The following is a 25440-nucleotide window of genomic DNA, read 5'->3' as shown; positions in this document are numbered from 1 at the left end:
CCAATATATTTTTGTTTTCAGTTTCAGCAAGTCATTCACACTTGTCTTGCTCCCCTGTGGACTGTGGCTCTGGAATGGCAGGCTCTTCCTCCCAATGGTGTGCATCAGGTGGAGGAATATGGAGCCCTGCCCGCTTGCCTTTGCTGTTTTGCCTTTAGCTGACGATGACATAGAAATCAGCAGCAGCACTTGCCAGGCACAACTCTCATTCCACAGACCAGGATTGCTTCAAAAGCCTCCTGTGGTTTTGGCTGATAGACAGTCAGACCTAACTGACCGAAAAGACTAGGCGATGGCCTTTGGTGAGAGTCACTACCCAATTTTAAGTTGCAAATTGAAATGTTCTTCTTCATTTCTTCATGGAGCACCTGTGAGTAACCCAAAGGAAGGTGACAGGAAACAAGACGTCTGCCTTGTTACGTAGATTCTTCTGAGGCCGGCAGGGGCGGCAGGCTCTCTAAACCACAAGCCCGTTAGGTTACTGCAGTTACTTTATTTGGTCTAGACATGCACTGCATTTACCTTCTCCGCAGTGCAGGGAAGTGTCTTCGGAGAGGTGCAGTTACAGACAAAGACAGAGTGACTCCCAGTGGAGGGGAGACTTCCGTAGTGACCGGTTACTGTGTGCAGTCTGAAAACCTTACATTGTCCCTTTAAAAATCTGGGTACGTAGCTGTTACATGTAGGGCAATCTGTCAGTAAGTAGGGATAAATTACTCTAAAAAAATGAATCCTAGATAGTTTTCCCTTCAAGTCAAGTGTCTTGTTTAAATAAACTTCTTGTTTAAAATAAATAAATAAATAAACAAACAAATAAATATAAAAATAAAAATCTGGTTGGTAAGTCCAATTTTTAAATTTATTACTCATGAATTACGTTTGAAATTTCAGGTCTTACTGGCACTAAATTCTAAAATGATTCTTCCCCCTTTTCAACAAAGAGACTTCCTGCTCCCAGTGAACAGCCACTCTCGGGCTCTCTGAACTGCGGTTACTTGCCTCCTGACAGCAGCCCTGTAATTGGTTAGACTTTGACTAATAACTGATGAAACCAGGGTTGTGTAGGAGACCTGGTTGCAGATAAAAGCCATTTATTTATTACCGTGCCCGATTTTCATTCCCGGGGAAGTTGGAAATGGCTGGAGAGAGGGAATCTCTCGGTCCTCCCCCTGTGGTGAGGGAGGTGCCGTGTTTTCTCCTGCCTCTTGAGCACGTGCCTTGAGTCCCTGGGTCAGGACCCTGCCCGGCGTGATCTGCCACAGCAACGCCGAGACACGGGAAATGTGCTTCTCCCCCGCACCTCAGGACTCAGGGATGTTTCAGACACTTAACGCCTTTCAGTGGCCTGTTTCCAGCTGACAGCACTTCACGGAGACATTAGTAGATGAAGTTCTTAGCAGGTTAGAATGGTTGCAAGCTTCAGACAAACCAGTCTCCTCCCAGTGAAAGACACACAGAAGTCAGCACCAAAGGAAATGCAAGCTCCAGGAATAAATGGTCGTCCAGGGTTACCAAAATAACAACTAACTCTCAGAGCCAGAGCTTAAAAAGCCAGTTCCTAGTTTATTCATCAAACAGTTTGACAGGCTGTGTCTTAACCTGCTCATTGATAATTGATAAATGCCTTTTGAGAACAGAGTATGAAAAAATTTTAAAACCTCATCCAAGAAATATATTTCTCTTAAAAGACAAATTCGGGACACAGTGAACTGGATTTTCAGCGAGCAGATGCTGGTTTACTACATCACCGTTTTCCGGGATGCTTTTTGGCCAAATGGGAAACTGGCACCACCGACCAAAATCAGAAGCAAAGAGCAAAGCCAGGAAACGAAGCAGAGAGCCCAGCAGAAGCTGCTAGAAAACATTCCAGGTGAGGCGGCTTTTCACCTGCGGGCACAGAGAGAGAGGGAGGTTAGCCTAATGAGGGTTCACTCAGATCTGTCGGGAAACACTATTTGCAATGAAAAATTATCACACTTTTTAAATCATGTCTTGCCCCTTGCTAAGACATTGTACTGAGAATCTTAATAAGAACAGTACTGGTTATATAATTCTTTTAACTAGAAGAATGTTTTTGAACAGATATGTTGCTTTAAAAATTCTAATAAAGTACACTGTTTTGAATGCTTAATTTTTAATTTGGTAGCAATGTATTGAAATTATAGTTTGTATAAATATCTTATGTTGAAAAATTCTAAATCTTATTTTCTCTTTAAGCATTTGAAAAAACTGATCATGTTCCTTAGGCCACGGCGCATTTATTTATTTTTAATCCTCACCCAAGGACATGTTTATTGACTTTTAGAGAGAGGAAAGGAGAGGAAGAGAGAGAGAGAAACATCAATGTGAGAGAGACGCATTGATTGGTTGCCTCCCGCATGTACCCCAACCAAGGCCAGGGTACACACCTGCAACCCAGGTACATGTCCTTGACCCGGAATCAAACCTACCACTCTTCTGTACATGGAAGAATGCTCTACCACTGAGCCGCACCGGCCAGGGCAAAAGTATAGTGTTTTGAACACTTAGTTTTTAATTGGGTAGCACTGTATTAAAATTATAGTGTGTATAAATGCCCAATGTTGAAAAATTCTAAATAATCTTTTCTCTTTAAACATTTGAAAAGAACTGATCATTCATGTTCCTCAGGCCATAGGCTTCTTCCTTTCCCTTTCTTCTTCTCCTCTCCTCTCCCCTCCCCTCCCCCCCCCCCCTCTCTCTCTCTTCTCTTTCCTTCCCTCCCTCCCTCCCTCCCTCCCTCCCTCCCTCCCTCCCTCCCTCCCTTTATTTATTTATAATAAGGGATATATTTATTGATTTTAAAGAGGGAAAAAAAGAAAAGAGGGAAAGGAGGAAAGGAGAGGAAAAGGGGGGGGTGTAGAGGGAGACATCAATCGGTTGCCTCTCATACACGCCTTGACCAGGGATTGAACCTGAAACCTAGGTACATGCTCTGACTGGGAATGGTACCAGCAACCTTTTGGTGTACAGCAAGCATGTCAAACTCTAAGGCTAACATGGGCCAAATAAATGAAGCATGCGGCCCACGGGCCGCGAGTTTGACGTACTTGGTGTACAGGATGACACTCCAACCAGCTGAGCCACACTGGCCAAGGCAGAGCCTTCATTTGTTGTGTACATGTCATGTAACATCTCCTTCGATGAATAGCTATGCATTGTGCACTTGATCAATAACAGCGTAGCATCTAAACTTAATTTTTCAGATATGCTTCAGAACCTTGTTGGACAGCAAAATGCCCGTCATGGTATAATAAAAATATTCAATGCGCTGCAAGAAACAAGAGCCAATAAGCATCTGTTATATGTGAGTAATGTAAAGCCCACCACAGGGCTGTTTCTTTAATTTTACACTCTGTTCACACATAAAATCTCTGTATTCTTCATCATTCGTGTGCCTTGTAGCTCTGACCCATGTTCTCTGCTTCCCTTTGTGTGTCTGCCTGTTAATCGTGGTGGCAAGAAGAGAGGAAAACATGCCCCTGGTGGGTGCACTGTTCTCATTCTCACACTGTCTGCTTCGGGGCCTGTGGTATCTGGGCTGTGCTGCTTGGTTTTCTTTTTTTTTCTTTTTTCTTTTTTAAAATATATTTTATTGATTTTTTACAGAGAGGAAGAGAGAGGGAATAGAGAGTTAGAAACATCGATGAGAGAGAAACATTGATCAGCTGCCTCTTGCACACCCCCTACTGGGGATGTGCCCGCAACCAAGGTACATGCCCTTGACCGGAATCGAACCTGGGACCCTTGAGTCTGCAGGCCGACGCTCTATCCACTGAGCCAAACCGGTTTCGGCTGCTTGGTTTTCTTATGTCAACAAGCCAACGGTGTCCCATTGCTGATGGTGTGGTGTTGATTAACAGACCACGAAATAACTGTGGATTCCCTCTCCTTGAGAGTAACTTGTTCACTGAGAATAATCCAGGCCTAAAACTAGACTTTTTTTCTAACTGTAGAGATATTTGAGTAAACCCTTAGAGAGAAAACACCGTTTCCTCCTCTTTTCTCCACCTTTCTTGGTTAGGTGCTGATGGAATTGCTGCTGATTGAACTGTGTCCTGAGCTGAGAGCTCATGGGGACCCACTGAGAGCTGGCCAGGTTTGAGTCTGCACGAATAAACCACCAAGAAATGTCTGTGATAATAGACATGAACCATTTCCTCTTTTCCACAGAGGGCTTCACTGAGAACAATACTGATTTTTATTTTAGTGACCTCCCTCCAGTTTCATGTGAAATAAGCAGGTTGATGCTGTAGCAGGCATCAGAAAAACCACTTCTGTTAATTATTGGGATTATTTTAATAAGAATATAAATACTTTAAAGTTTAAATATAAGTGTTAATGTGGTAAGAACCTAGGAAATATTATAAATATTTATGAAAAGTTGTTTTAAAATCAAGAACTGTGAATACTGTACAGTTAATTTCCTCACTGAGGATTTTGAACATTCCTATATTCATGTGTATTGAAGAACATTGTTGTACTATCCTTTATGTAAAGTTCTTGTGAAAATTTGTCTTTATTTTTACCAAAGATTTCCCATAGTTTGAAGCATTTGAAGCAATAAAATTTAAAAACAAAGCATAGAGCTCTGTGATGTTTTGAGACAACCTCTCAAAAAAAGAGGTTGCAACACTTCCGGCACCCTTTTTGTAGAAAACCCTGTGCATGTAAGTACTTCTGCGAGGAAAAATAAAGTTTGCTGCCTTTTATCCAGACAAGAAAGAATATATAACAAATATGATTGATGCGAATGAGAAGAACCTAATTAGTGCTTGAAATGATGCATTAAGGAGGTGGGATGTGAGCTGAACTGAAGAGGGGCAGGGATGAGATAGGGAAGCAGGAAGAGGAGGGAAGGAAGATACCTGATTTTTAAAATAAAGCAACATTAGTTTAGAATGTTTACAAAGAAGATATTAAGGTATCTTAAGACATCATTGCTAATATTTTTGTTTGTTTCACAGATGTATACCACTACAGTTCTCTGCATATGAATTCTGTTTTTCAGTCAGTTTTTGCCTTCATTAATGTCACTGATATAAAGAAAGCCTCTTGCTCATTTAATTTTTAACCATATTTAGTTATAGTTTTGTATTGATGATTTCATTGGGATTTTTGCACATTTCATATTCCTTTGAAATACATCTAGGTTTCTTAAAATGTAGAAAATGAAATACAAAGAAAACTTCTTGCTTTAATTGATTGTCTTACAGGAATAGAGCAGTTTTTCACTCATTAAATTAAGGTATTTAAGATAAGGAGGGGTAAGAGTCTAAGCAATTTCTTAAACCCACTGTTTTTAAAGTTTATCATAAATCCACCTAGTTAATTATTTATAAGAATCTCTTTTGAGAATATAAAATGTCCCAGAAGATTCTGTGCAGTCTTAGCTTTAGTAACTTCAGAAGCTCAAGTGCTACACAAATTAAAATAAACACACACATTATATGAAAGTTCCTTTAAATTTCTTACACATTTTTGTGAGTTTTAAATTGAAACATTTAAATAACAAGTTAAAATGACAAATTTATTCAAAAGTCATATAAAATTTTACAAGTGGTAGCATTTATACTTCTGAAGTTATTAAAACTAAGGCTGCACTAAGTCTTTGGGACACTGTTTGAAGATAGTTGCTTTATGGAATGGTTCTCAGTATTTGATGTGGTTGGTGTAGGCCAGTCTAGAGGCTAAGAGCTGGATTTCTGAGGACTAATCCAGCAATCTGAGCTTGTAGCTGCATTTCAAATCGCAAAATTATGAAATACAAATTCAAGAAAGAAAGTAACATGCAATCAGGAAAAAAAAAAACCAATGTAACTTGAGATGCAGAAAATAACTAGATGTTACTGTTATAAAAATACATACATTTGAAGGTATTAGGACGCATGGTCTTTGTTGAAATGCATTGTGGTCTAAATTCTTTGGTGAATAAGTAAAGAGTGAAGTTCATCTGCCAATGCAGGATCCAGAAGACAAGCCTTAAAATAAAAGACAGAGTCACTTATTTAAATACATTTTGAATTATTGGGTCTTTCTTCCTTTTCAACAATTTTTGGTTTCTTTTTAAGAATAGTAAAATACAATTATTTTCAAGGGAGGGTTTTTAAAAATATTTTTTTATTGATTTCAGAGAAGAAGAGAGAGGGAGAGAGAGATAGAAACATCAATGATGAGAGAGAATCATTGATTGGCTGCCTCCTGCATGCTCCTTACTGGGGATCGAGCCTGCAACCCAGGCATGTGCCCTTGACTGGAATCGAACCCGGGATCCTTCAGTCTGCAGGCCAATGCTCTATCCACTGAGCCAAACCAGCTAGGGCTCAAGGAAGTTTCTTAATTAAGATACACATCTGTTCTGATTTCTTAATTAGGGAAGTTCAAAGTAGCATATGTAAAAAAGAAAAATCATACTAAAAATATCCATGCTCTTATCATCTGAAAAAGAGAAAATTTTCTATGTCAAGAATAAAGGAAATTTATGCACTGATAATAATAGCATTTCTATGATATGAATTCTTACACTTAAGTAATATGGAAAACATGAACATTTAACCTCAAAATTGTTATCTCATTATATGAATAGCAGCATCCTATCTAATAAAGAGGGGATATGCTAATTGACCCTCATGCCATTGCAAAGATGGTGGCGCCCACAGCCAATAAGGAGGGAATATGCTAATTGACATCCCCGCCCTCAAAGATGGCAGTGCCCACAGCCAATAAGGAGGGAATATGCTACTTGACTGCCCCGCCTTCAAAGATGGTGGCGCCCACAGCCACAAGATGGCAGCGCCTAGTCCCCTCAGCCCGGCTGGGGTGGCAGGCATGTGCCTGCCTCCGGAGTCCCCCAGTCCCCTCAGCCCCCCAGTTGCCCAGAGCCGGCCCGAGGCACAGGCAAGCCTCGGATGGTGGCCGCCCAGCCGCCCAGGGCCACCTGAGGCTAAGGTAACCAGGGCCGGCCGAGGCTTGCGCTGCTGGCAGTGGCAGCAGCAGAGGTGTGATGGGGCGTTGTCTTCCCCAGATAGCCAGGTCACCTCCTGCCCCTGAGGGCTCCCGGACTGTGAGAGGAGGCAGGCCGGGCTGAGGGACCCGCCCCCCTCCAGTGCATGAATTTTCATGTACCGGACCTCTAGTCTATAACAATCTTATTTTAAATTATATAGTTTATTATGACTAAAGTAAATACTGACACGTAATAGTGCACAATTTCATAGAATGTGATGAACTGGGATACAGTGTCAGAGGTGATCTCATCCTGACCTCACTCCATGCAGACACCGTCCCTTCAGGACCCATGACAGCTGGTCACTAGATACTTGTTTGGTTGCTTCTAGCGGCAAGAAGCCACCACCTTATAGGAAAAACTGTTACTACTTCCTGAACAGCTGCATGAGAAGAGTCTTCTTTATATTAAGCTAAAGTTTCCCTCCCTGTGCTGCAGAGTCCAGGCGAACGTACAGCGCTGGTTTCATAGAAACCCTGAGGTGAAGGAGGTGGACTGAGACCGGCCTGGGTCTCCTGACTGGAGCCCACTGTCCCTGCACCATCCGTGGCCTTAGCTTTTCCCACAGTGCACTGCAGTGGCTAGAACTCTGCCCCCCCTCCCCCACTGTTCCTTTCCTACAGGACAGCCTGTCAGTCAGGAGGACCACACTGAGGACCCCTCGTGTCCTTTTCTCTGAATGAAACACTCAGTCTCTCTGGTCATGCTTCATATGACAGGATTCCCGACCCTCTCTGGCTTGCTACACCTGCACATTCTCCATTTTAAAGGATCTCCCATAAAATACAATGGCTACAATTGAGTAACAGGGACATTATCTCCCACCACGTGGAAAATTGTTCGAGGATCACAAGCTATTCGGACCCAGAGTTGTCTCAGCTTATGTTTATTTAGAAAAGATACATGTAATCTGAAATGGACTTGGTTTGGAAATTGGTATAATACATCGAACATTCAGATTTCTGAAAAGGCAATTATTATTCATACTGTCAGAATGATGCAGTGATAAATATCTCAAAGGTTGGTTGTATTTGTGTTCTGTATTTCTACATAATTCAGGGTTCCCCAACGTGCCTGCCGGGTTCCCCAAACACTGGCATCCCGAGGTGCTTCCATACATACAGTGCCCCCCTCTCGGGGACTGACATTGAGCTGCTCTGAACTGAGGCCTGGGCTTTGGAATTTTTGAACGATCCCAGTGATTTCAAAACACAGACAAGTTAACATACATCAGTTGCCTCCTGTATGCACCCCAATTGGGGCTTGAACCCACAACCTAGGTATGTGTCTTGACCGTGAATCGAACGCAAAACCTTTTGGTGTACAGGATGATGCTCAATCCAAATGAGCCTCGCCAGCCAGGGCTGTCTTTTATTAAAAAAAATATACAGTTACTCTTTATCACCACCCCCTCCCCCACCCCTCCCCTCTTTTAACAGCTGTTGGATTTTTAGACATGAAATCAGTTGGAATTTGACTAAATCACTTGAATTAAAACATGAAAAGGCTTATTTTAACTGGTTACCGCAAACTGATGAATATTCTTCCTCACCTCAGTGTGGATTCTTCCTCACCTCAGTGTGGAAACTTTAAAAAACTACATTTCATTAAGGTACTAGAATGAGGATACAGGCTCACACTTTTTTCTGGGTGAAAGAAGGCATGAGTATTCTGGCTTTAAGCTCGTAGTGCTGGCCTGAAGATAGCATCAGAGTGAGAGAGAATAACACAGGACTTCTAATCATGCTAACAAGAATCTGACAGGATCATCTAACAAGCATGTCAAACTCTCGGCCGGCGGGCCACATACCTCATTTACTTAAATAAGGCACGCGGCCCACCGGCCTCGAGTTTGACATGCTTGGCTGCATGTCTGACAGCCTCTCCATAGACAGAGGCTATCTCTACAGTAACTAAGGAGGACAGAACACTCATCCATAAAAGCGGCCTCGGCGTCATTTATGCTTGTTCTCGGGCTCACTTACTTTAGAATAATACTGTTTGGCGGTTGCTTCATCCTTTATGGTCCCCAAGCCAAGCTGCAGGCACCGGGCGTGGTAGAAGGCGGCCATGGCCATGCCTCTGCTGATGAACTCTGGGAGACAGTCCGTGACCTGGGCTATCGTCGAGATGTCGTGCACCTCATCGTAGTCGGCAATCCTGTTAGGACGTAAATTGTGAAATGAAAAGGACGAGGGTTATGGTTTACATTTTCACAAGCAGCATGTCCACAAATTGTCCTTGTGTCTAAAATGATTTCCCCATTTCTACCTGTTTGACAAAGTTGTTGTGCAGTGAAATGGAAACATAGCATAGTTAATACCGGGAAGAGGGGTTGCTTTACAGCTTCCCTGTGATTATTCTCATCGGGCTTAACAACCTAGAAAATGACTAGAACAGAAAAGAAAGGTTGTTTCCTTATAATATTAGTATTTTAAACTTAACATCAATGTAGATTTCAACAATGGGGGAAAAAAGTATTTTCTATTTCTTTGGATCATGTGTTTAAACATGGACCTTAAATTTGGACTTTACTCACATAAGATCAGAAAGCACATTAAAAAAAAAAAAAACTTGCACATCTATCTTTGTTTAAAAATGGGCAATAAAAAGAATTCATTCTGGCCCTAGCTGGTTTGGCTCCGTGGACAGAGTGTTGGCCTGCAGACTGAAGGGTCCCAGGTTCGATTCCGGTGAAGGGTGCATACATTGGTTGCAAGCTCGATCCCCGGTCCTGGGGCCGGGGGGGGGGGGGGGGGTGCGGAAGGCAACCAATCAATGTGTCTCTCACGTGGCTGTTTCTGTCTCCCTTCCACTCTCCCTAAAAATCAATGGAAAAATATCCTTGGGTGAGGATTAACAACAAAAAAATAGAGCCCTAGCCAGTTTGGCTCAGTGGATAAAACGCCGACCTGTGGACTGAAGGGTTCTGGGTTCAATTTTGGTCAGGGACACATGCTCAAGTTGCAGGTTCAATCCCCCAGTAGGGGGCATGCAGCAGGCAGCTGATCAATGATTCTCTTATTATTGATGTTTCTATCTCTCCCTCTGTGAAATCAATAAAAATATATTTTAAAAATATAAGCAAGGGGTCCGCCTGCTTGCACTGCTATAAAAAAAAAAAAAGAGAGAATTCATTCTGTGTAACCCAGACACAGATATGGACAATTGTGTGAAAATGAGATCTAATCACATTAACCCTAATGGTATGGAGAATAGGAATGTGGACAATAATGTGAAGTTTCAGAGATTTTAAGAACTTTGTAAAATCTTCGTTTTAATCAAAGGGCACTGGGGATTTGGGACGCTGGTGATCACACCTTTATGTGACCTGCTGTCAGGAAGCCAAGATGTTGGGAGGAGAGGGTGGAAGCAGCAGATTCATCCCCCACGGTCGTGGCTGCCTCCCGGGGGCCTCGGAGGGAAGGAGCCGTGGGCTCTATAGGCGGCATTATTGGAGGGAAATGCATCGACATGGGCCTGGGGCCACTCTAGGGAACAGCCACAGCTGTTTTTCCTGGCGTGTTGCTTTTGTACGTGATGGGTAAGTAAGTGTAGGAAAATACATGGGCTCACAGAAAAGCAAGTTCCATGTTTTATGGAAATTTCCAAATATTTTATCAGATGTTAGTGTTGGAGTCTTTAAACCATTATTCTTATTTTACAGCACTAATCAAGCTATATTGCAGTTATGTATTTGGAGAACCTGTGGCTGAGGATGTAGGAAGAGATGAATTTAATATTAATATACATTTTACTGTGCCAAGCCATGTTCAGTACTCTATATGCAATATTTTTACAATCCTGAAGAAGTATGTTTTTCTTATAAATAAAGCAATTGATGCCCTCCCCCCCACCCCCAAAGTTAAGAAACTTGCTGAAGCTCACTCAGCTGGTGTACAGAGCAAATACCACTGAAATCCTGAAGACCAATGACACAGAATTGTACTATCTGATATGGTAGCTATTAGCTACATGTGGCTACTTCATTAAAATCCAATGAAACTTACAAGTTCAGTCCTCAGTTGCACTAGCCCCGTGGTGGGCAAACTCATTGGTCAACAGAGCCAAATATCAACAGTACAACGACTGAAATTTCTTTTGAGAGCCAAAATTTTTAAACTTAAACTATATAGGTAGGTACATTGTTATTAACTTAATTAGGGTACTCCTAAGCTGGCCTCTGCTAAAAACTCAAGGGGCCCAAGAGCCGCATGTGGGTCGCGAGCCGCAGTTTGCCGACCAGGGCACTAGCCGCCACATTTCCAGCCCTCGAGAGCCGTCATTCACAATACTGTAGCAAGTCTGCGAACACACCTGGCCCAGAACGTGCAGTCAGCGTTCCTGCAGACACCTTCCCCAGCCGGTTTACCTTTTGGAAAAGGAGACGCACTTCGTGAAGAACTTCATGTTGTAGTAGTACTCCACGAGATTGCCTTGGGCGTAGACATTTCCACGCTCCGCGGCTTCCCGCAAGCAGTGCAGGGCAGCCTCCGTGTCCTGGTGGATGCCATGTCCGTAGAAGTACATGAGCCCCAGGGCACCCTGGGACTCCAGGTTCCCATTGCCGCAGGCTTCCGAATGCCAATAAAATGCCTTTACAAAAGCAGTTTCGTCTTGTTACTCACAAGGTGAAATTACAAGGGAACACCAGAAAGAGAAAAGTCTCTAATGATAAGATAGTACTGTTATTCCATCTCTAGGAAATAGTTCTAGCCCCTTTGAAGGTATTTCAGGCCGGCATCCATTTCACGGGCCTTAGAGACCGTGTAAGGTGAGCCCGCCTGACCATAGTGCAGGTGAGTTCCGCTGTCTCGGGTGTCAGGATTTTCAGATTTTCTACTGGAAGGGTCCAGAAGGTGGGAAACTGGAATGTTGTCTGCAGGGCTTTGAGACAAACCTGCTGCTAGGCACAGTGGGGAGGGACAGCTGTTGACGCTCCGGAAGTCAGAGCTCAGGTGGACCTCCGAGATGGGGCTTTCAAGATCAAAGGCAACCAAGGGTAAAGGCTGCATGGGGGCCAGAAACATCTGATAAACACTCAGCTGCGTGAATGTGAATTAGTTTAAAAACGGATTGGCTGCTCAGTGGTCCGAGGAGGGTCTTAGATTGTTTGGTGCCTCTTACAAGCAGGACTCAGCCCTACATTTCTTTTTCCTATAAGGTTTCTTGGGAAATATGGTGATGAGAGAAAATATAGTTCCATAAAAATCTTAAATGGATTTAATTTTCAATTAGTATATTTTACTTACTAGTATCATTGTTCCTTCCTCAAATCAAATGTCATAATTAATTCACACTTAAAAGGATCTGGGCTTTATTTCAGGACTCTCCCTCGAAGCTCTCATGGAATAAAGTTTGCATGTGTAGCTTTTTATAGCATACCAATTCTCTCACATCCGGGGTCCCCTTGGGTCGAGGCAGGGAAGGTAGCATTCATAGATGAGTAAAGGATGAAATGAGCTTTGAGATCTTAAAATTCACATCCTTTACGTTTTAAAGAAATGTCAGAGAGATTCAAAACCGTATTCCTTATCACCCTCCTTTTAAAAAAGAAATAGACAATCTAAATAGAATTCTAACATTTAAACAGATCAACGTTACCTTTTCTAGCTCCTTGGGTTCTTTCGTTGAATAATACAACCCTAGGATACTTTGAGCCTTCACACTGGCTTTTGGATTCCCATTGTCCGCAGCCAAAAGCCAAAGTCTGGAAGAGAAAGACAAGGCAAGTGGTTATTGGTTTCAGCATATGATTAAGACGAAAACTCATTCTCAGGTAAGTACCTCTCAGCTTCCTCCATTGATCGGTTAACGCCTTTTCCTTCGTAATAAGCTCTTCCAAGGTTGTAAGCAGCTGCAAATTGCAAGTGTCTTGTTTTGGGACATGGAGAATCAACTATTTTCTTCATATATTGCACTCCTTTTTCCTTCCACAAAGGAAAAGAAAAACAACCCCAGTTTTTAGTTTTACCCAAACTAAACTCTCTCTCCCAATAATGTAAAGCATTCACCCTCTGACATGATATAATTCCTGCCTCTGTGCCCGAGCAGTGTTGTCCTGGGGTGTGCAGGGCTAGAAATAAGGAAAGAGGTAAAAGGCCATCGCCTGGAAAGACATCCCAGGGGCTCTGGGATAGAAGGTAGTTCCCTCCCTTCACAGCTTCCAGACTTGCGTTTCATTTCCGTATGGTTTCTGTTTCTCTCTCCGCCCTCCCAGCTTCTAGGCCTTATTCTGAATCAGCACGGTTCTTGGAACTGATCAAAGTGCAAACATAGCTGTGACTTCTTTCACATTTGTAATTCTCACAGTGTACGTGAGCCCCAAACAAATGCTGTCTTCTCTCTTCCAGCACACTTTCCCCTAAGTGTGCCAGTGATAATGTACATCCAATATGCTAATGTTCATGAGACATCCACACAGAGACATCTACCCACTAACAACCCAGCTTTCACCCTCCAAAAATCCATCCGACACAAGCCTTGGAAAACTCCAAAGAAAATAGTACTTGACGATCAAATACGTGTTTATATATTGCAATATCCCTCGCTGCTTTCTCAAAGTGCTGGTGCTGGCTACGTACCACAGTAGATGAGAAAATAAAGGTGTTTTACTTTTCGTGAGCCCCAGGTTATATGGATTTATTTTTGTGAGTGTATGAGGTAGGTAGCTACCATTTTCCCTCCACCTGGATAGTAAGGACTTAATGGTAGCCAAGTGAAGTGGTGGTAAGCCCTCCCATTGGTAGCCTTACATGGTTGCTCCTTCTTGCTGCTCGGTTCTTAGTTTAGGTGTCAGATAAAGTGATGGGATCAGACAGGGAGGAAAACTAATCCCAGAGCCAGTCTTCAAATGAATGTTAGGGAATGACCGATGGCCAAGAAACTGATAGAACTAGAAAAGCAATGAGTTGGTCTGAACGTAAAAGCAGGCACTTTGTGCTTGGGGTGGAAAGTGAATTGGGGAATGGAAATAACGCCAGCTCCACCTCTGAGCACTGTGGTATTCTGTGATACTGAAAGCAGGTTCTCTACCCGAGGGCTGCCTGAGGGACAACCCAGTTTCCGATAGAGCAAGGAGATGAAGAAAGTGGTCTGAGGAAAGGCTGAGGACCTGGGGGACTCTTTGCCAGCTGTAAGGCAGCGGGAAGAGGGAGAGGACATGGAGTCGGGAGTATGTAAGAAGACAGATGCCAGAGGCACACAGTTTGTGTGCTGGCCAATATAATAAAGCTGGGAAGCCTGGCGGGCCTAGTGAAGTCAAGGTTCCATGTGGCATTCCGGTACCAAGTTCAGATGGCGTCACGGGCTCTGGCCTCGCGATCCCTAGGGAAGGCCACTGATGGCAATGGTCAGGCAGACAGGATCCCTGGTGAGGGTTTGGAATGGCAGTTACTGGTTTGGAAACTAAAGACTTCACCAAGTAAATGGCCAACTAGCTGGCTGTCCATGGGAACAGACCCAGTTACGCCCCTTTCTTTCATCTTCAACATGAAAGTCTGTAAAAGTTTATAAAGATGGATAGGACATGATCAGATTTAAATTTTGAAAAGATGGCTTTGGCGGCTGTATGAATGAATTAGGACAAGAGCAGAAGTTTTAAGGAAATATTTCCTAGTACTGTTTTTAATTTTTTTTAATGTTTTTATTATGAATAAATATTGAGTTTTATGAAACTTTCAATATACTAAAACCATCATATAGTTTCTTTTATTCAGACTATTCAAGTGGTATATTATATTCATAGATTTCCTTATCAACAAATTATTAGATTTCTGGGCTAAATCTACTTTGTTATTATATTCTTTTCATGGGTATTGATTTTATTTGTAACAAAGGCAAACATTTTCTTATCCTAACAGCTGCCACTATAATTTTTCTTGGAGAGACATGATCTTTCTCTAGGAAAGTTCTTTGAAAAGCTCCTGAGTCAACACAGAGCCACAAGTTAATCAGCCGACACTGTAGGCTCTGCTGTGGGTCTGACACTGGCCTAAATCCTGGGGGATTCGGCAGTGGGGAAGATAGACAAAACCGCCTAATTTTAAGGAGCTTACATTCCAATAGGGAGAAAGAAGTTAAGCAGTAACAACGGAGACCATCATCAAGCCTGTGAAGAAAATGAAGGGGGCTGTTTTGGTCACATGGCCACAGAAAACCTTTCGGAGGAAGTGCGTGGAACAGTGACCTGAATGAAAGCAAGGCAGACGAAGAGGTGACTAAACCATGTTGTGTGAGAAAATGAGATAAATTCATTTTGGGATCAGCAAAAGAGAAGGTTGAGGGAGAAGACACAGAAAGGGGAAAGGGTGGGGTAGGGAGAGTCCTCAGCAAGTTGAAGAATCCTGTGAGGTGGGGCAGCCAGTGAGAGGTGCTCGATAGATGGCAACTGAAACGACTGATGAGCAAGTTCAAGTTGTTCACTAGGTGGGACCTGGTGTGGTCCTCCATGTTAGAAGCAGTGCTGCAAGCACAATCCTGTTGTTTGAGATCAGCGAAGACAACAGGCAGTGACCTATGCCAGGGCAGAGATAATGGTACGGCCACAAAGATGAAGAGTTTAGAGAAAAAAATTGGAAAGAAGAAAAGCAGAAGTGACTGTGAGAACATAAACTTGAATATTTTAGATCAATTTTGAAGCTCTGATTATTTAAATCTTAAGGAATGAGTGAAATTGTCATCACACAACTTTTTTTTTTGGGGGGGAGCATTGTTTATGATGATTTTCTTTGTGCTCAAACATATATGCCTAGTATATTTTCAATTTTGCTATCTCAAACAAGGAGTCTTAAATTTTCATGTTAGGAATTTTATGGTGTGGATGCTGCATAGTTTATAAAACTTACCTATTGTATACTGAATATTATCTATCATGTCTAGAAATTAAATTTAATATTTTGTAAACTTATTTTTTAGCACATTTCCTTTATGTGGTCTGATGTTATGATGTTTGGCACATATAGGCTCTGTATTATGATTTTCAGATTAAACAGAGCTTTATTGCTATCGGACTATAATTTCTACATCAAGTTTTAATGTGTTTCTATGCTTCTTTGAACATCTTTGTTGATGCACTAAAAAATACATGTTATTTTCTTAAGTACATATTTACTCTCTTTTAACAAGGAAATTTAGATTAATTACATTTGTCTGATGGCTGCAATAATTATGAGTTTCTTTGAGTTTTTTCTTTTTATATAAAATTTTTAAACACACAGAAAAGTAGAAAAAATATACGATAAAAATTTGTATAACTACCATATAAATTCTCAGTAATATTTTGCTATATTTGCTTCATCTATTTTTTTTGCTGTTTCAAGTTATCTGCAGATGTAAATATCAGTACAGTTCACACCTAAATATTTCAGTATGCTTTACAAGAGAAGTTCTTCTGTACAAATATCAGATGTGTCACTTCTAAATAATGTTATATAAAACGTGTATATATATATATATAAATTTTTTGCATGGGGCAATTCATACTTTAAAATAATAACAATGTTTATATTTGATGGCAGAATTTGGAATGATCCTATTTTTTGCTTATTTTCTAGCTTTTTTTTTCTCCATGTTTATATAGCTTTGAAATAACTTTAAAAAATACAGGAAAGCATATTAAAAGAGAAAACTATTGGCATCTAATGGTAGCAAGGAGAAGAAGCAAAAAAGAAAATGTGTTTTTCACGCAAACAAAAAATGATTAGTGCTATCCTTTGAATGCTAAAAGGTTAGAGACTACTGAACTATAAGGATAGAAATGTATGATTAAAATAAGAATAATTTCAATTGTATCAGATAATCCATTAACAATTAAATCTTAAACACTGTGAACAAATCAATAGCTTACAGCGTTTACAGCTGTCCCCAGCCCATCATAATACATTACGCCCAGCTGGTAAATTGCTTGATGATCATGTTCCTTGATTTCTTCAAACTGTTCTAATGCTTCTTCATACCATCCCTGCAAGCTCACAGGAAATGCTGAATTATTATCTTAAAGTAATCCCAGTTATTTAATTCCCACCCAAATCTAACCAGTAGCACCAAATAAACCAAGAAAAGACAGCCACAAATTTATAGAATTTGCAAGTTAAGTCACTGACAACAGTAACCATACTATAAAGTCAATTAAATAGACCTAAACATGGCAACTGAGGGAAGTGACCGGCAGGAATTTAGGTAAGATTCTCTTTGGCTTTCACTCTTACTCTTGGCTATTGCCAATCCTCTCTTTGAAATGACAGCTTAGCCGGCTGCTCAATCTAGCCTGACACCTCCCCGCCACTCGTGAAGTCTGAGAAATTTCAGAGCTGGGACCAAAGCCTCAGAGAAGACTTGAGACACTGTAGTATAAAATCCATTCTTACACTATAAATTCAAAATCTGTTTATATTTTTGCCCCAAATATTCAATGTCATCTATAAAATATTTTCATGTTCATAGTAATTGAAATCCCTGATTCTTACCTTGTACTTAAGGGTAGCTTATATGTTCCTCTACACCAGAGGTCGCCAACCGGTGGTCCACGGACCACTGGTGGTCCCGTGAGGTCCGAAAGGTTGGCGACCGCTGCTCTACACAGAGTAAGGAGGGAACTGCCCTCTGCCCACATTATGCTGACGTACCCTGCAGGTAGGTCAAGAAGGGACTGTACAGGCCATCACTTGAGACTAGACAATAAAAATCTGCACGACTACCATATGCATTCTTAGTAACCCCATTTTGCTACATTGGCTTCATCTATTTTTTTAATAGTAGTGAATACCCTTATGAAGGACATTCACTATTATTAAACATCCACTATTATTATGGCTCGTGTCCTTCGGTTTTTTGCGTTTTTCTGGCTGAGAAGACATGGAAAAGCAAGTGTGTGATTCTCTAAAATTAATTTTCTCCCATACTTCCTATAAAAACCTACATGTTATGTGTCATCACTGTAAGGCTCCTCAGCAGTTAGACAATCTGGTAACAAACATGCTATGGTGTGAGGGACTAATAGGGATTTTATATTTCAGTCCACCATGAAAATGCCTCACACTGAAGAATGAATCATTGGTAGTGGTAGAAAGAGTCTTTTACTGAATTGGAAGGTCATTATTAGGAAGAGCAGGCCAGAGAAAACCAACTTTTGGAAAACACAAAAATAATTAAATTTCTCTTTTCATAAACTATAATTAATCAAATTGATAAAAATTAACAAAAACACCAAAATCCTAACAAATATTTATTTATTTTAAAGAGCACATATCAATGAGTAAATGACTGAGTTGTTAAGACTAATTTTCCTTTCTGGCTAATGTTGGGCTTAGATGTGAGAGGGTTGGAAAAGTTAGACTATGCAAAGAAAAGTAAGAAAGTTCTTTCAGTTTCCATTATTTTAAATACCGTATACAGCTGGAAGATCTCAAATAAACACTTTCAACCCAAACTTCTCCTTCAAAAACATGTAAGTTTCTACTTTGAAATCTGTCTACTTGGATGACTAGTGGGCATTTTAAACATAACATGTCTAAAAACTGAACTGTTGATCATCACCTCAATACTCACTCTTCCTCAGTCTCTATTTTTCAGTCCATTGTACCATTGTCTGTGTCTCCAGAATAAATCCAGGACCCAGCTCCACTGCTACAACTCTGGTCAAGATTACCAACCTCTCTTGCCTGAACTAGTGAAGTTTCCCCCTGAACTGGTGTTGGTTCTATGCTTGCCTTCTAATCCGTTCATCACAGACTCAAAACCCTTCAATGGCTTCTTACTACATTTGAAGCAAAGCTCATCTAGTCTGCCTTGCTTATTCCACATTGGGCTCCTTTAGGTCTCAGAACTCTCTCATCGATGAAACATTTTATTTGTTCTCCCTCTGGAACGCACTTCCACTGGCTGCATTGTGATTCTTTTTCTGCAAATGTTAGTTTCAACAACAGGTCTTTCCACCCGATCCCTAAGTTATTCTCTATCATCTGCAGTTAATTCCTTTCATAGTACTTTTCCTTATTTTTAATTATACATATATTTATTTTCTTCCCCTACTGGACTGTAACCTTTGTGAAATGGGGACCATTCTGATTGCCTCTTCATTTTATAGCACATAATTGTGAAGCCTTATAAAGCACTTACTAGGTGCCAGGCCCTGTTTTACAATTAATACATCCTCACGATAGCTCTATGAAACACATTATTGCCCCCCTTTTACAGATGAGAAAACTGAGGCACCAAGAGGTTAAGTATTTATGCCCAAGGATAAGCAATTAAAAATCAATAGAGCCATATTGAAACCTATGTGCAAAGCTAAGAGATCCTTCACTTAACCATTATGTTGTGCTATCCTCACAGTGAGAGGGGCATGATGGGTCCTCAACAAATACTTGTTGCCAGAATGAATGAAAGAGCCATCAAAAGATTAGAGAGTAAGTGGGGTATAGGTGAATAGCTGCCCAAATATCAATGGATGGTGAGGGATTAGGGACAGCCGGTCCCTTTCACACCTTCCCTCGGGTTCAGTGAAGAACTGAAGCTGTATTACTGACATTGGAGTGAAAATATTTTAGATGATACTAAATATTTTCGGCAAAAATATAAACATTAGGTTTTTAATTTTGTACCAAAACTAGAGGCCTGGCACATGAAATTAGTGCACAGGTATGGTCCCTACGCCTGGCCTGCGATCCGGGCCATCTTTCCCAGCTGCTGGCAGCCAGCCCCACCCCCTGCCACTGCCCACCCCCGGATTACCATTCGCCATTGGGCGATTGGAGCCTGCTCGCCCCGGGAAGGGGCCAAGAGGTTGGCTGCCAGGCCCCAATCCTGTGGGCTGGGGGCAGCTCCTGCATTGAGCGTCTGCCCCCTGGTGGTCAGTGCGCATCATAGCAACCGGTAGTTCAGCTGTTTGGTCGATTTGCATATTACCCTTTTATTATATAGGAGGATGTCTCCTATAAATGACTTTCATTAGAATGTCTTTTATGGAGAAAGGCCAGATAGCTCCTTAAGCTGATACCAGTGTATCACTCTTGAAGCCACAACCATAATCTATGGAATTTGACAGAATTTCCCTGATATTACAATGGAAGGAACTGTAGGAGATATTTTGCTATGAGGATCTAACAGCAGCATTAAATGAAATGAAAACAAATAAACAAAGACTGATACCTCTTCAAAATATAGTTGACCTCGCAGGAAATATGCCATAGCATCCCCTCTTATTATTCTTCCCTTCAAGAGCTGCAATGCCTTATCCACCAAATTAGCATGGCTGTAACAGTCTGATTTAAGAAAGGTAAGGAATTACAACTTTAACACAATGTGAATCTTCTCTCTTCAAGTCACCAATTATACAGAATTCATCTGACACTTTACCCTAGTTTCCTTCCTAGTTCTCATTCCTCCTTGGCTAAAGGAGAAAGTATTATCATGGGCCCTAACGCCAGGCCTCGTACAATCAAGAAATATTTGTTGGTTGTTTTCAAAGTAACCCAGTTTACTACTAGGAGGAGCTCTAGCAAGCAGTCTATGTGCAATTCTTTAGGCAAAGCCATCCACGGGCGAGTGAAATTCTTCATGGGAGGCTTAATTAGAGCTACTCTAACCAAATGAGCCAGCCATACCCAATTTAATTTTTTAAAAGACTACAGAAAAAAATGGTAGCTTTAAAGGCCAGTTTCAAGTAAAGTATGACATTGTCCTCCTTAATAGACAAGCCATCGGGCTTCCCTTTTCCAGAAGAGGGTCCTAAACCCCTGGATGTAAACCCAGGATCGGGCTCTATGAAACTTCCCCACTTATGATTTGCTGCCAGATGCGTGAAATTGCAATTTCACATATTCCTACAGGAAAGCTAGAAAGGACTCAAGTTAACCACCTCCTCGACAGCAATAAGACTCATATTTCTTGTCTCTTTTTTCTCTGGTGTACAGATTAACTTTTAGAGAAAATATTATCAGAATTTGTACCAGTCTTGTCCTTTGACCACTGGAAGAAACTGGAGTTCCTGGCAGCATACTGGGATAGAGAGGCATAAATGGGGTCCTTGGGCAACTTTTCACTGGTCAACTGCATTCTGTTTCCACGTGTATTCTGTAAAGGAACATAAAAAATAAGACAGAAGTATCTTCCTCCAGAAAAATTTGAAAAGACACTCCATCCCCACTTGGGCACTCATGAAAAGCAACCTCCCCACGTTGTCTAGGGATAGGGCACCAAACTACCAGCCCTGGTGGTGCACATTCCTTCTTAGGAAACCAGGGCCCTTCATAGCCACGAGAAGAAGCACAACCATCCTCCATGCCTGACTCCACAGCGTGGGGTTAATGAAGAGAGCTCTCTGCACATCCTCTCCATGAATTTACATGCTGCAACGGGTCACCTCACCCGCCACAGCTGCTGCCACTAGTAGGACATGGTGACACTGCCCACAGATACAGTTCTTGTGCTCTAGTACCTTCCTGTTGCCCTGTGTCTGAATCTCCAGGCTAATAATCCGTTTCACACCAAAGCATTTGTCTGTTCTACCTGGGAATACGCTTTATTTTAGCTGTGTTGCTCAGTTTCATCTTCCTGTCTGTATTGGACTGCCATGCTATAAGACGGATCGCGGTTAAAAGGAGAATCAGAGCCTTCATAAAAATGTAGGGGCCACCTCATCTGGGATGAAGAAGTCCAGGTTGGCCTAGGCTGAGGATAGTGAGACAGCAAACTCAGTTGTTGCTATGCTTTTTGTTTATTCCTCCGCATTCTATAGTTACAGCTGGCCTTCACCAATCAGGAACAAGCTTCCAGTGGAGGTTCCTGATTGGTGGTGAAGAACACTCAGCAACCCTTGAGTGTGATTGGAAAGCTCCATTTATACAATGATACAACACTGTGTTGGAAAATAAATTGCTTCATTAATGAGAAGGAAGTGCAGGGAAGGGAGATCATTCAGTATATTAGGGGGAAAAGCAATTAAGTATCTGTGATTTTGGAATAGTCACTTAATATTTTTAAGAGGCAATTTCCTCACCTGTAGTTTGGATTATCAGTAGTTGGGAGTAGAGGATTTCAAAATGTCTGTTCCTAGATATGTAAAATTCTTTAGGAAAGAAGAGCAAGAGGGGAAGTGACCTTCTCACCACGTTATGTCAGCGGTGCATGCTCTTAACATGACTCATCACTGATGATGTTCCCAATGATCTGGCCAAGGCAGTGTTTCCCAGGCTTCTCCACCATAAAACTACTTTTTTCCCCCTTCCCATACTCTGCTCTTTGGGAGCAAGTCATTATGTGTAACCCACACTCCAGAGGGCAGGGTCGGGGAGATACTCCCCACTTCCTGGAGCGGGCAGTGTCCACATGAAGAGTTTGGAATTCTTTTGTGAGGAAGGGTTGTCTTTTCGCTCTCATTTCTTTATCGATTCAATCATTTATATCAGTATGGACTTATGGATATCTATTTTATTGACTTATAATCCAACAGTACATTATCGTGTTGTCCAAGTTGCTTTGGCCCAGTGGTCGGCAAACTCATTAGTCAACAGAGCCAAGTATCAACAGTACGACGATTGAAATTTCTGTTGAGAGCCAAATTTTTTAAACTTAAACTATATAGGTAGGTACATTGTTATTAACTTAATTAGGCCTTTGCTAAAAACTCAAGGGGCCAAAGAGCCGCATGTGGCTCGCGAGCCGCAGTTTGCCGACCACTGCTTTGGCCAGTGGGCGCTCTTTCAGGTTGACTTCTGTGCCCCTTTGACCTTCCTGGACTACCTCGCAAAGGCTTCCTCAGTCTTCAAGGCAGTCGTTTGGTCACTTAGTCAGCATTCAATCTACTTTTTTGAACCCTCACTCTAAATGACATCCTCCTTCTGGAAACATACTTACATGCAAATCAAACTGAAGTGAAACTCTCACTGCTTAGAAGAGTGCCTGTTGAGCATATGCATCTTGAATATGCATCTTAGACCATCTTCCTTTTAAGAAAATTGATCCCACCGGTTGCACGTTTATGAAAAACTCTAATTACTTGCCAATAAGACACTGTCCTCATGAACTGATTCTGCTCCAACAGCTTTGTTCAGTTCTTGGAAAGCTTTTGGGTCCGTTACTAAGGGTAAGCCAGCTATCCACATAAGACAAATATTTTTTCTGAAACTATGTGAGCAATAGAGACATACACAGTGAGTAAAGGGAGAAAAGCTTTAAAAACTACTCACAAAATTCCTCTTCCTCGTAAGGCTTACATATGTACCAGGAAGTTAGTAATGACCAGACTTAATGCATGTTTTAAAGGAAAAGAATGTAATAGGGAGGCACATTTATCACACAAATATCCCATTATATGTTAACTGCAGTCCATGTTGTTAGACAGACATAAGCAGAGCAAGGATAATGGGCCAGGAACAGAAACTCACCAGGGCAGAAAGCCCTGGGTGCCTAGCAAGGGGCAAACCTGGGAAAACAAGAACCTCATCTCCAGGGTAACCTCTCCTCCCCCAGCATGTCACCGGTCATGCGGTTTAGACCCCCTGACCTTTTCCTCCCTAAAGATAACATCTAGGCCTCCACTGTATTTCAGCTCCAGGCCCAGAAAAGCAGCAAAACCAGGTAAGTGACACCCTGGCTGCCTCAGGACCAGCTACAGTGGAGACCAAGACCTGAAAGCGCACACCTGGAAAGCTGATGATATTCCATTGGGACCCTTCCCTGAGCCCTCCCCGAAGATTTCCACCTGCAAGGGAGAGAGAAATGAGCTCAGGATAAAGGACCCAGCTCTTGCTCTCCCTCCACGGAGCACGTCCATGCCATTCTCTTCCCCTTCTCCTTGCCCCACAGGCACGTATCCCCTAACCTCGAAGGGACCCCATGAGACTTGCAACCAGGGGAGCCATGGGCAGCGGCAGCTCGTCCTGGGCTAACCCCCTGAACCTGCCTCCAAGGTCCCCCTTTTCTCTGACTTCCCGGGGAGCCAGAGCAGCCCAGCGTAGGCTCTCCTGTTACTTCTTCCATGCGCTTCCTTGTTGCACTGTCCTAAGCACATTTTTGCTGCCATCATGGACCCAAGTGCCTTTGGCTCAGTGCTGTGTAGCCCTTCCCTTTGTCTATCCCCATCCCCCAGGCCCCTGTCCTTAAATAAATTCAGTTGATCTTTATTCACTGCCTGAGATGGCTATGTAGCCTGCCCGAGCCCCACCGTCGCACACGTTTAGAATTCTAAGAACGTCTCTGCTAATCCCTCGCATTAGTTAGGAATTCCTGAAAGGGAGTATCTGTGCAACCCGGAAGCTTAATTATTCGCTTTAAACAAGTGCTTACCTAATTGACAAACACATGTCCCTATTGCCAAAGGCAAACTGGCAACAGGGACACGTGCTCTCACCGGACAGCAGTACCTTTGCAGTGACATTCTTGAAACAGCGTAAGAAGGTACTGTGAATTGCTTAAGTATAAAACATACAGAACAAAAGCGCGGCTCGATGTAGGTGTCTGAACATAAATATATACCCACGTTTATGTGCCGGTCCACATATGAATAAAAATGTTTAAGACTACCCCTTGGGTCAGTGCATCAGAACAGTAACATAAAGTTATGACTGCAAAAGTCATTTTGTGGCTTATTACAAAATAAACGCTCTGCTGCCACCGAAGATGTAACTAAGAGGGCGCTCTCCGTTAGAGGCCAAGAGCTCGTCCTTAGAAGCATCACAATAACCCCATCTACTTTTCAGTCCTGCTCTCGGAGGTATCGGTAGAGAGAAAGGACTCACTCAGGGCTTTTTTGGGGAAAGGAAACACACGGCTGGAGCTTTAGTTTTTAGCTACTAGATTAATCTGAAAACAGAAAGTGCTCAGGAAAAGACAGTGATCCATTTCACCCTGAGCGCATGTATAAGAGGCTATATGCGCTCAGTGGCTACAGTTTGAAGTCAGGAAGTCTGGTTCTGAGGTTTTACAAAAAAAAAAAAAAAAAAAAAAAAAAAAAGGAATGACCTGAGCTAATAGTTTGTTCATAAACTTAAGTATAAAGAGCTTCAGCAGAGCCCAGTCCCCAGCCCCGCTCCTCCCTGGGACCGGCGGAGACCTGTGCGGGCGCAGCCCGTGGGGGGAGCCCTCGGTCAGAACCCTCCAGGGCCCGGACCCTTCACTTACCCCGGAACTGTCCCCGCGGTCGGGGCGGGCTCGTCCCTCCTCGTCCTGCCCCGGCCCCGCCAGCCCCAGTCTGCCCGCTGGGACTCAGCATCTCCCCGGGGACCAGCCCAGCGGCTCTGCTGTCGCCGGGAGGAGACGCGTCCCAATGGCAGGCTTCTTGCACAGGACCCCCCGCAAGGCCCGAGGGTCGGGCTGGAGAAATCATTTAATTTGGGGGGTGGGGTGGGCAGGGCAGTCCTGCGGAAAAACCTACCCCCTTAGGCCACATTGCACGTACCCACCCCACCCCCGCCCCC

At 42.4% G+C, this 25440-nt stretch overlaps 2 protein-coding genes across 6 annotated transcripts in view; one reads left to right on the top strand and one right to left on the bottom strand.

Annotated features, from left to right (window-relative positions):
- Window positions 1-4761, top strand: part of SNX25 (sorting nexin 25) — a 92294-nt gene extending 87533 nt beyond the window's left edge. Inside the window, exons 17-19 of one of the 3 annotated variants that reach the window (XM_054720129.1) lie at window positions 1689-1870; window positions 3225-3325; window positions 4043-4761. In XM_054720129.1, coding sequence (XP_054576104.1) covers window positions 1689-1870; window positions 3225-3325; window positions 4043-4123 — 364 coding nt within the window. In that variant the 3' untranslated portion in view covers window positions 4124-4761. Of the gene's footprint in view, window positions 1-1688; window positions 1871-3224; window positions 3326-4042 lie in introns of those variants that run through there. The other 2 variants (XM_054720130.1, XM_054720131.1) reach the window with 2 other exon arrangements.
- LRP2BP (LRP2 binding protein) lies at window positions 1800-23130 on the bottom strand. 3 transcript variants are annotated; one of them, XM_054720133.1, is made up of 10 exons: window positions 22880-23130; window positions 20974-21097; window positions 20174-20286; window positions 16872-16985; window positions 12812-12954; window positions 12629-12734; window positions 11397-11620; window positions 9010-9184; window positions 5887-5999; window positions 1800-1887 (listed from the first exon to the last, which is right to left on the bottom strand). In XM_054720133.1, exons 2-9 carry the CDS (start codon window positions 21077-21079, stop codon window positions 5934-5936), a joined length of 1047 nt encoding a protein of 348 aa, XP_054576108.1. In that variant the 5' UTR covers window positions 21080-21097; window positions 22880-23130; the 3' UTR covers window positions 1800-1887; window positions 5887-5933. The 3 variants fall into 3 exon arrangements, with proteins under 3 accessions (XP_054576108.1, XP_028016934.1, XP_054576109.1); XM_028161133.2 differs by lacking the exon at window positions 22880-23130 and adding an exon at window positions 21533-21721; XM_054720134.1 differs by lacking the exons at window positions 1800-1887; window positions 5887-5999; window positions 9010-9184; window positions 22880-23130 and adding an exon at window positions 21533-21721 and having other exon boundaries at window positions 11393-11620.
- Window positions 23131-25440: the final 2310 nt, after the last annotated feature.

This window comes from Eptesicus fuscus, chromosome 8 (genome assembly GCF_027574615.1).
Source record: "Eptesicus fuscus isolate TK198812 chromosome 8, DD_ASM_mEF_20220401, whole genome shotgun sequence".
Lineage (NCBI taxonomy): Eukaryota > Metazoa > Chordata > Mammalia > Chiroptera > Vespertilionidae > Eptesicus > Eptesicus fuscus.
The sequence above is the reverse complement of the archived record's forward strand: the minus strand, read 5'-3'. Positions and strand labels throughout refer to the sequence as shown.